We start from the raw sequence: 10,969 nt of genomic DNA on the forward strand, positions 1-10,969 counted from the left end.
ACCTATCACTCTCCTAAGAAATACCTCAGCGACTAAGCATCTGAGAGAGCCGGGCACAAACCTCTCGGTAGGCAAATGGCACTTGTTCCTTCATGCCCTGCTCTCCTTCTCTCCCTCCCTTTCCTCCAGTGTCCGATTTCTTTTACATTTCTCCCCGTTTCACCTACTCGCTGCTTTTTCTATCCTTTTCTTTCACTCAAATTCTCTATTTCCCTTCTCTTCTCTAGGAGACAGCTACACAGCCCCTTGGCAACTTTGGCAGCCAACTTTTTCATGGACTCTCTGTCCCAGTGCCAGCTGGGGTTAGGAGAAGTGAAAACCAGAACCCAGGAACACCTCTGTCCTTTTGACTCTTCCAGGAAAACGAAGCAAGCCCAGCAGGACCAGTTACCTGAGCAAAAAAGTTGCTGCAAAATGTTCCGAGATCCTGCTAGTTGAGAGGTGCTGAAAAGAGTAAATGTCTTCCGCAGGGTGACATTCCCTGCCTCTGTCCTCCATACCATAGCCTAGGGAAGTACCCAGAGAAACGGTGCACAAAGAAGGGGTGCCTGAAAGCCTTTACTTTTTGATATTTTTTGTATGTCCAGTCCCAAAACAGAAGAAGAAGATGAGGAGAAGCAGCAGGTCACGCAGAACAAGAGTGTCTCAGTTGGCAGACATGGTTTCTTCAATCCAGGAGACATAATTGCAAACCTTAGTGTAAACCCCGGGATAGCCTTTCTGCGCACATCCAATACCCCAGGACACAATGCCCTGGAGCTCCCCGTTGCAGACTACTGGGCCGCCGGAATCTCCCTGCGCACATAAAGGATACGGATATTCAGCAAATGGTGTCCGCCTAGGTGATGAGCCAGAGATCCCAGAGATCCCAGAACATTCCAGGGAGCTCCACTGGCCTTTTTCTACACGGAAGTTCTACAAAGGTCATTTCTGATTACCGCTCTACACCTGATGCTACTGTGCCTTACTTTAGCTCCAAGGGCACCGCAGCTAAGGATGAGTAAGCTGCCTGGTTCTGAGGGACGCAGGCCTTGGCAGACGCTTAGGATAGGTGTGTCTTAACCATTATTCTGCCAAATATTGCCACGGAGCTAGGTGCATGTAAAATGCAGAGCAATTGTCAGGTGTGTTCATTTTCCAGGCTGCCTGGATCTTGGCATGCTGGCTATTTCATTCTCCGTCAGTCCAAAACTAACATTTGTGCCCGAAGCTCTGAAGTCACCGTCATTACTACTGACTCTCTGGTGCAGCACTCCTCCGTCTTAAATAGCCTAAGGCGCAGGAGGTGGCATAGTCTGCTTGTGGAGAGTTAGGGCAGAGGTCTTCGCTGCCTCAAAAAAGGGACAATGACTAACTGAGTGGAAAAAACCTAGCCTCGCTCAATAAGCAACTCTCCCCCTAAGCCTCCACTGTTGCTCAAGAAAAGAGCTTTCGGACGTGCCAGTGCAGTGAATACCGCAGATTCTCTACTATGATGGCCTCTTCTACTAGCAACAGGCAGGAGAGAAACATGGGAAAGGAGAGGCAGATGTTTTACCTGGCAGGAGTCTTTCCCTCCCTCCATGAATCCTACACATATCATGTTCTTGGTAATTTGCCCAGGGTAGGCTTCGGTGCACTCGCTTGAGGTGAGTACAGGAGCCTTCAGGCACTGCAAGGTATCTGGATACGGATCTACAAGAAAAGAGGGAGAGATGGTTGAGGACACCTCTGAGTTCGTTCCAGAGCCCGGAGAAGATCTTTCCTAGCAGAAACGTAATCCCTGAACATCCTCTTTTAGCAGGCGTCATTTTTCCTCTGAACGGTAATTGCAGCATGGATTCCTTTTCTTTAGACGGAACAGATTCTACCCATGGGTCCCCCGTTCTACACTGCAGCCACGTTAATTCTTCTGATACCAATCATCAGTTGGCAAGTGTGGAGCTAAGAGCTACTCTGATAGCACGTATGCTGGAGGAAACCTGAGCCTCGGGAAAACCATCCTCTCCTCTGGTGCAGGTTTAGTTGTCCTCAGCGGACTAGACACCAGCCACCATCCACACCTCTGACCGTCAATGGAAGAGAATGGATCTCTTAGATCCACAGTCACAGATTTTGATCTTGTTCTCAGAGCACTGACAACTCCATTGACATTAGTTACATCGCTAGTGCTCGACAATGCTACCAGCTGGGGCACAGCTGGTAGCGCCAGACCACAAAATTTATGGCAGCGTGAACATCCTGGCGAGCGGCACATGGATGACTGAAGTGATTCCACGTTCGTGAGACAGAACAAGAGGAAGCACCTTATAAAGGCTTGCCTTTGAAGCAGCGGAATGGTTACCGTCTGCCAGAGACCGGTCACTCCAAAAGGCCTGTCCCACAGCGCTTCTCTCTGCTTTACCCTGTACTGTTTGGAGTTAATTGTGAGGTCTCAGAGTGTCTCCCGGGCCCTCGTGATGCTGTACGTTCCCACAGAGTACTCACTGATGCTGCTGAGTGTGTTGCCCCAGCCAGAGATTAGGCATGTGGTGCCTGGGGTCACACAGCTGGTAGGCAGAGGAATTGTTTGGACAGCTCGGTTGAGCCGGGCTGGTTTGGCAAGCTTGATGAGCATGATGTCATTGTCCAGTGTTCTGGAGCTGTAGCCAGGGTGGCGGATGACTTCAGCTGAATTAATCAACTGCTGTGACGACTCTGTGAGTGCCAGGTTATGCTTCCCGAGCTGCACTTGGATGCGACTGGAAAAGAGAAGGAATGGCACAGACTTTACTGCTACCGAGAGGTTATGAGGAACCTCCCTGTCACTGTATGCACTCGCTTCAACATCGCTATGGTAGTAGCTGTTTCCATGCAGGTTGTCTTTCTTGCCCTGCAATAAGCCCCACGGATCTACACTGACATCTTACCCACTCCCAGTGCAGGTGGTGGTGAATTTCTGCAGGCTTATTTTCTTGAGCTGGGACAAGCTGAATGGATAACAGTGCTTTCTAGAAACAGTCTGGAGAAAGGCAAGCTGCAATCACCCTGACCTCGCTCCTCTCCCTGTTTTCCAGTGACTAAGTTGTAGCGAGATTAATGCAATTTATAAGAAATCACAGCCCATAACTCCTTGCTAGATTATCACGCTGTCCTTTCAGACACTGCTCTGCATTCGCAGAAGCATTGGCACAAGTGGAAAACCCCTTATGATGCCTCAGCCCAGCTTCCTGAATGAGCCACCCATTCCTTGCTTGTGTCCTGTCAGAACGGAGCCACTTACGGATTTGGATCCCACAGCTCAGAATCCCTGCTAGAAGCAAACTGGAAGAAAGAAGTAGGTTACGGAAGAACATATGTTTTCCACTCACGACTTGTAGCAGTGAGCAGCTGACAGGACCCACTGGCTGTTGATGAGGGAGCCTCCACAGAAGTGATACCCAGAATTTAGGGACACCTGATAGGGGACAGAGTTCGCTGCACAGGTGTAGCCTCCCACAATCTTGTCGTCGTCATCATCAGCGTTGAGGGGGAAGGCAACTGGGAGATAAGAAGTGGCATATGTCAACATGTGGCATAAAGAATCTTGTGCCCCTCTGACCGACGGAAGCATCTCACTTGTGGCTCTCCTATAAAAACTCACGGTAGCACTCACCCATAGTCCAAAAATGTACAGCAGCTTTGGGACTTCCTGGGCCAGAGGTGTTATCTTTAGACTTCACAGCCCTTAAGGCTTTTTTTGAAGCTATGGACACATGTCAGTGTTCCTGGCTCAAGAGCTGCTATGAAGGCATTTTGTGACACAAGCAATTATGACCAGGCAGCAGTCAAAAGAAGTTGCAGTGCTCTGCCTTAGAACTTTTGCTAGTTGAAACTGGACTTCACTTTCCCCCAACAGACTACCTTGCAAATTTGCTCAGAAAACGAGCTTCCTTACAAAGTACACAAATAGAAGGAAGAAATGTACTCACCAGCCACACCAACAAAGGTGAGAAACAGTATGTATTTCATGATCTTGACACAGCCTCAAGCCCAGGCTGGGGGACTGGAAGCGTGAGCTGCTAGAAATACATTTCTTGAAATGGCCTTATCTCTAGTCCAAGGTTTTCTCCAGACAAAAAGTACACAGTGGAAAATTTGAAGATCCAAAAGTGGGCTTTACCAGCCACTGGTAGAAAGTACAAATAATGTATCGGTTAATCATAAACCTTTCCTAAGACAGCGAGGTATTTTACATTATTTCAGAGGGCAGCCTTCCGTTTAAAAATACATTTGGGCTTTGCAAGATGTGTAGGTGTTTGCCTGTCTCAGTCTTGTACGCAGCACCTGTTGAGAGCAACCCTCAAACCCCTTGGAGATTCCTCTGTGCTCATGGTGTCATTCTTAAAAGTGCATATTTTTACCGGAAGCTGACTATTGGAGGTAATGGACTGTAAGATGCTTCTTGCAGCAGACGAATTTCAGTATAACATCGATGTTTATGGATGTAATGCGTACAAACAAAAATCCTGTGAACACAAATAAAGAGATCTTCTCAAATCCTTCTCTGAAGGAGTGCCAACTTCTGTCATTATGCTGGGTTTGCTAGCGCTTAATGCGTTTGAGGAATAATCGTTTCTCAAGCAGCTTCCAACTTCATCATGTTAGCTCCTGCAAGACGTGGGATAACCTCAAGTGACTGTAAACAGAAGCCCTATGCTTTGAGATGCTGAAATGGCATGAGAGACTAAGCAGGAATAATCTTCCTCTTCTTTTTCTTGAGCATTTTTTGAGAGCCCTGGAGGACTGGCACACACCGTGGCACTGTCCAGATGGGAAGTCTCCTTCATGTTAAAGGACAAGTCCAAGACCAGGGACTCCTCCAAGGATTTATAATTTCTTTGCCCTAAACATGCCATTGGCATAGAGGCAGGCTGTCATCAGATACTTGAGAACAATATTTCTCCTGAGACAAAGCTCTAATAACCTATTAGGTAACACTTAGGCTATGAAGGACAGCTTCCTTTTCCTTCTGTTCACAAGCTTTAATATTTGTGTTGGTATCCACCCAAATTTCAGGAAAATCCAGTAATTCGGCGTCTGAATTGGGAAGCTTGACCGTACCTGCCTCTATCCTGTTACTTATCTTTTGTTTTCCCTTGTTACTTATTTAATCTACTCTGATCTTTTACTGATCGGTTATTCTTAAGAGCAGGAAAGGCATCCTATAGGGCTGGCTGGTAATCTCTTTGAAGAACAAGGTCTCTCTGAGACTCTCTGTGCTACTTGCTTAGATCAACAAGAGGACACTACTGACCTCTTCCCAGGCTACTGCCAGAGCTCACAGCAAAGCTCCTGGGTTGTAGCTCCTGTGGTTCTTGCGTTCCTAAGTCCTTGACGGCAGGCATCTAGTGAACGTACCTCACCCAGGTTCCTCCCATTCTCCAAACTGCCTCTCAGGGGTCCCTTCTAGAGGCTCCCGTGAATCCCAGAACTGCAGGGTGCGTGCCAGCAGGGCAGCTCATGGAGCAAACTGATCTCAAACGGAGGCAAATGAGGTGTTTGTGATGCACAACTCAGAGGTCATCCCACAGACAGACTGCTTCAGAACAGCCCTTCAGGCCTTTCAGTGAGAGCTGTGAAGGATGAACAGACTCCTTTGCATTCAGGTTGAAACTGGAACACCTCCTCCCGCCCCTCCTTCCTTTCTCTAAGATGACAAATCCCTACTTGAAATGTAAATACCTTCTTCTGCCCAATGCTGCTGAACATTCCACAGACCTATTGTAGGGGGTTTTTCAGGGTCTTGCAAAAAAATACACTCCGGGGGTACATCTCCAGCTGCAAACAGGTCTCTCATTTAATGCAGTGATGCTGCAGCAGAGTGCTGGCGGCTCCAGGGCCACAGGAAGGAGGACGACTGGTGAATCCAATTGGTGAATTGGCAGCTCTGTTAGATATTATCAATAGACAAGCAATGGCAGCCTGCATTTCTAGAAATCCATGTTCCTAGTGCAAGTATTTCAGTCAGCTGTATCATCACTGGACTCAGATCAAGTAAATACATTTGTCCAGGCTGATGCAAGATCCTGGGAAAGGGAAACCTGGTGAGACCGTGGGCTGATGGAGATAAAGCTTCCCAGGAGCATAAAGCGGAGGAGTTTCTGCGGCTAGTCCTCGTACATCTCACAGAGCTCGCTGGGGGAGGGACCGCTGATTCTCTCTTCCCAAGTCTCTCCTGCCTGGGGGGAGCTGGTTGAAAGACATCCCGTCTGACCTAGGAACATCAAGTCCCCAGTTGCTAGAGGCCAGGGGAGGGTGTGCGGAAGGGTTTTGCATCTTCTGCTCTTTGCATCTGTAGTCGACGGTCAGAGACAGGCTCCCGGTTTACCATGTTCCAGTGCAGCGGTCTCCAGAGTGGAGTGCATGCAGCCCTGGGGGTGCGCAAGACGATGCACTGGGGTGTGGGAAGAAAACATTAGAACTTCAGTACTATATGTATATAATTATCAGTCACTAAATACACCTGGACTGGGGGTGCATCCTCAAAAATGTTTTACCAATAGGCGTGCGTGATCCAAACTGCTTGGAGGCCACTGTTCTAGCGGTTTCAACAAATCCCTTACGTGTTCTTTCTTACATTCTGCTATAACGTCAGCCTCCAACTCGGCAGAGCCCTCATGTTCTCTCCAATTTCTTCACTACCAGGGCTTCCTTCCCCTCTTGCTCACCCCTGGCTTCCCCCCAGCAAATTAAAATTCTGCTGGCACTCCCAACTGCATTGGCCATTTTCCATTTCCCAGCCCACACAAATGTGCACCGTGCACTTCCCACCATGACACAGGGTCCACCAGGACCTAGCAGGTAACACTGACTAGCTGGTAGGTAAAGGAAACCATTAGCAAGCAGATGGGGAAAAGGCCAGTGATCTCATAGCGTAAAGCATGGACGATGATCTATTAAGAATGGAAGGATAAGGAGTGGAAGGGAGGGGAGGGGCAGGGCCAGCAGCAGCGCTAGCTGCATGTTTATGTTCATCCTGCTGCTATTCTCTTTTTTGTTAAGTTCTCTTTTTGGGAAGAAGGAAAGTTATGCCTTCTTTCAGAGTGCCTGAGCTGAGGAACTAGGGAGGCGTTCTGGAAGACTGTGGGCCAGAAGCACTGGGGGAATAACAAAGTTAGGGAGACCATTGTACGTGGGAGAAGGGTAGGAAACTCATGAGAAGAACAGTGGTTCCACATGGAGCCAGAAGTGGATACTGCCTCAGCCTTTGAGGTGGGAAACAGACTGTGTCCCAGGAATCTTAGCAAATGGCTGGACCAGAAAGGAAAGGAAGAGCTCTGCAAGGACATAGCAGATGGAGGAGATCAGATTTTAAAGTATTTATTTAATCCACCTCATTCAGCACTTGATCTGTAGAGAGCAGCCAGAAAAACCTCCCCTGAAGGGTCTGTGCACCCCAAGCCTGTGTAAACTGGGTCACCACTGGGCAATTTTAACATCTGCAAGCCTAGAAACTGCCTATTTGCTGTGAGAATACAGGAAGGAGATTTTGGGAAAGAAAAGGGAGGCCACACAAACAGAAACAGCACAAATGGCCTCATCTTGTGTCCCCCTCTGGCTGAACTGGATGAGGGTTCAATAGTGGGAAATATATGTATACATATGAACAATGTGCATCCTTTCCATAGCTGTGCTTAGGAACACAGCTGGCATCCCTAGATCCCAGTCGCCACATTTGCTGGCACCTGGATCTATGAGCCCCCAAGTCCTGCAGCCCCACTCCAATTGCTGATACGCACAGACATATCCCCACACACACACATCCCCCCCTCTTCAATAGGTGTCTGTGACTCCCTTGCTCCCTCTGGTTGCCACCTCTCACTGGTCTTGCCATTAGAGACACACAGACACCCCTTGAACCCAGGTCACTTCACTTACTTGCCAGATAGTCTGACTTCCTGTTCACTACTGATCACACACGCTGCATACCCTCCCTTGCCCCAGGTGCTGGCATGACGAACACACAGCCACTCTTACCTGTGGCCCTACTCCAGTTTTTGGTGCTTAAGTTCACTCACTCTTGTCTCTCCAGTTGCTGGTACCTGCGGTCTGACTCCAGTTCCTAGCACTTAGGCCTCCATACACAAAACATATGCACACAGACTAGACAGTCCCTCCCTCAGGGAGATACTTAGAAATGGAATTTAATAAGACATGGATACACTGAGCTAAGCAGGCAGAAGGCATAACCAGATAAGCATACTTACCAGCAATCTGTTTACCTATGACTTTATTCCTCTGTTTTCCTACATCTGTTCTTCCCCATATCCAGTAGTTCAGGGTCTGATTTGGGAAGCTCGACCATACCTGCCTTTATCTTGGTACTTTTTTGTTTTCCGTTGTTTCTTCTTTAATCTTAAAAGAAAATAGACTGAAAGAATTAGACGTTTTGAACTGAAAAACAAAAGGGCTGTCAATCTAGCTACTCTTCAGAAGGCAGCAACATGTTACGCAATTCCTGAGAGACACACTAGAGGTCCTGAGTTACATCTTCCAGATACTTCCTTCTTTCAGAGAGTGTGCAGTCATTTTTTGTTTCCCGAGACAGAAAAGTTACTCTGAATAAAAATCTTCATCCTGGAATGAGCAATAAATTCTAACACATGTGACTAGAGAAGAACGTACAGCCCAGCTGACTGAAATCATTTTGCTTTGTCTCAGAGTTCTTACACAGCATAATCTTAGTATTAATTCCCACAGTCTCCATAGTTTGTTTCATTTCCCATCAAGTTTCTGAAATAGTTTCTCCCTCCAGGACTTGGGGTCTGATTACCACCAGAAGAAAAGGTTTTTAAGGTCTGGCATGACAGATAATAATCAATCTAAAAATCCTGTAGTGTCTCCATACACAAGACATGTAGGGGTCATTTTAGGACATTCATCAAAGCAGAAGTGTCCCATGGAACTGTCTCAATATGACCCATGGAAGTGTCTCAAGGTGTATCATCTTAGCGATAAGGTGAAGGGGCAAAATGTCAATAAATTCAGATGGAGAACAAGCAAAATCAAGGCAAGGCTTCCATGAAAGAAAAAAAAGAATAGGTTATGGTGAGTAAATGCTAAAAATATGCATCAACGGATAATCTGTGTCAAAACCATAAAAGAATATAAAGGCATATTAAATTTGGTCAAATTCATTTGCTTACTCCTGTGTTGACTTTGAAAGCAGCACAAAAATTCAAAGAAAAAATGTGAAAGATATGGAAGGTAATTAACAAAAATATTCTGTACTGTCTACAATTACTTGACAAGTCACTGAAACTTTAACACATCCAGTACAGGGCTCAGCATCACTGGAGCATGGGTAAGGAATAATTTCTCCTGAGAAAACCTGCGGTGGCAAGAACTGGCAGGGACTGAACAGGAGCCATGGTCAAAACAATAATTCTCATATGCTAAGTGTCCATGACACTGGAGATCATACAAAACTTTTATACATCATATAGAATATATTTTCTTTCCTTTCTGGGAAGAAGCTATAGCTTCTCACATAATTTCTGTTAACTTCTTAAAAAAGCATGACTAAAAAAGCGAGACAGGGAACATTCACTACCAAAATTTCTGAGATTCACCCTTCTCTGAATCCTGGTATGACCCTAGGAACTCAGCCTTAGGCCCAGAGAAAGTACTATATCTCCAGGCTCACAGACAGAACATGCCTTTTCTACAAATATATAAAGGTCAAGGGAAGATATGACTCTCTCTAGAGCTTCAGGCAAATATGGGAAAGGGACATCAACAAAATGGGAAGAAGAAAAAGAGAAAACCTCAGTAATATTGCTTATTGTTTGGAAGATGCAATATCAGGATTACTGAAGAAGATCATTGAAACTAAATATGTATATTCAGCTACAATAATGTAAGTTTTTTTAATCTTACATATTCAGAAAAGAATGGAGAGTGGTATAGGTTAAGACAAGGCTAACTAGAATGTACTTGGCAGACTAGAAAAAACAGACTGTTCATGAGGCTAATGTCTAACCACAGATTTGCTTTCAGAAAAAAAGGCTGGCAGAGATGCCTTGCTTTTTGTAATTAGGAGGTGAATTAGAGCTCCCAGAAAGATTAAACTGCAGGGAATATGCTTCCCTGACTGGAAAACTGAAAAAATTAAGATGTGATTAAACACGATTTTTGTGCCTCCGCTATCTTGGTCTATTATCTTTGCTTCTGTCTAACATAAGTTCTGAGTTGTGAGGTATCATCTCTCAGACATTAAGAACAACTCTGCAGAATGAAACAATATATTTTTACATTTACTGGAATAAACCCTTCTGGAAAGATGGCCCAAGTTATATCCACAGGTATAAATGAGTCAAAAAATCAAAACCTGGCCAATATTCCCAGATTCATGGCTGACATCCAATACCAAGACATGCATGATGATGGAATGACAGACAGTACAACATTCAGCCAGCAACTTACTGGTCTGCAAGCAATCCCACATTTTTGTCAGGAGCTCAGAACACTCCCTGTCTTGTGGAAAGACTAAAGCAAAACTTACAGCCACATGAATACTCGGTTTTGCTTTTAATGGCTCACTAAAGAGGGTATCAAAGGTGGACTGTCCCTTCTCTCTTCTCTGCCCTAGCTCAATGGAAAAAACAGAACAAGGGGAGGGGCATCTGTCTCTCTAGCCTTTTCTGTCTTAACTCACAATGAGCAGTAACACACTGTTCTGAGACATCTGATGGGCCATGCTGACTGTTTTGCTTGCTCTTTTACATGGTGAGAGACAACAGATCCATCTGCAGCACAGCTCTCATCCAGGCCATGCAGGGCTGGTGTGAGGTAAAGGACCCTTTTTGGCCATCATCTGAACAACTTCTCCTCCCTTTCTCTTTTTCTCTCTCACTCATGCAGGTGCTGGGGTCAGAAGCTTCATCACGCAGTGGCCAGAAGACACCTTTAAGAGAGCTGGAGAGAATGTGCACATCTTTTGCTACCAGAATTATAGCACACTTACCTA

General features: G+C 46.0%; 1 protein-coding gene across 1 annotated transcript; it reads right to left on the reverse strand.

The window, feature by feature from the left end:
* Nucleotides 1–540: 540 nt before the first annotated feature.
* On the reverse strand, nucleotides 541–8,344 carry LOC148055597 (trypsin I-P1-like). Its single transcript, XM_087759561.1, has 8 exons — nucleotides 8,208–8,344; nucleotides 5,683–6,394; nucleotides 5,255–5,573; nucleotides 3,930–4,466; nucleotides 3,330–3,498; nucleotides 2,467–2,720; nucleotides 1,538–1,674; nucleotides 541–795 (listed from the first exon to the last, which is right to left on the reverse strand). Exons 4-8 carry the CDS (start codon nucleotides 3,967–3,969, stop codon nucleotides 646–648), a joined length of 750 nt encoding a protein of 249 aa, XP_087615687.1. The 5' UTR covers nucleotides 3,970–4,466; nucleotides 5,255–5,573; nucleotides 5,683–6,394; nucleotides 8,208–8,344; the 3' UTR covers nucleotides 541–645.
* Between the last annotated feature and the right edge of the window lie 2,625 nt (nucleotides 8,345–10,969).

This window comes from Nipponia nippon, unplaced genomic scaffold, assembly GCF_047370975.1.
Source record: "Nipponia nippon isolate SJK-2023a ecotype South Korea unplaced genomic scaffold, ASM4737097v1 scaffold_2, whole genome shotgun sequence".
In the NCBI taxonomy this organism is placed as follows: domain Eukaryota; kingdom Metazoa; phylum Chordata; class Aves; order Pelecaniformes; family Threskiornithidae; genus Nipponia; species Nipponia nippon.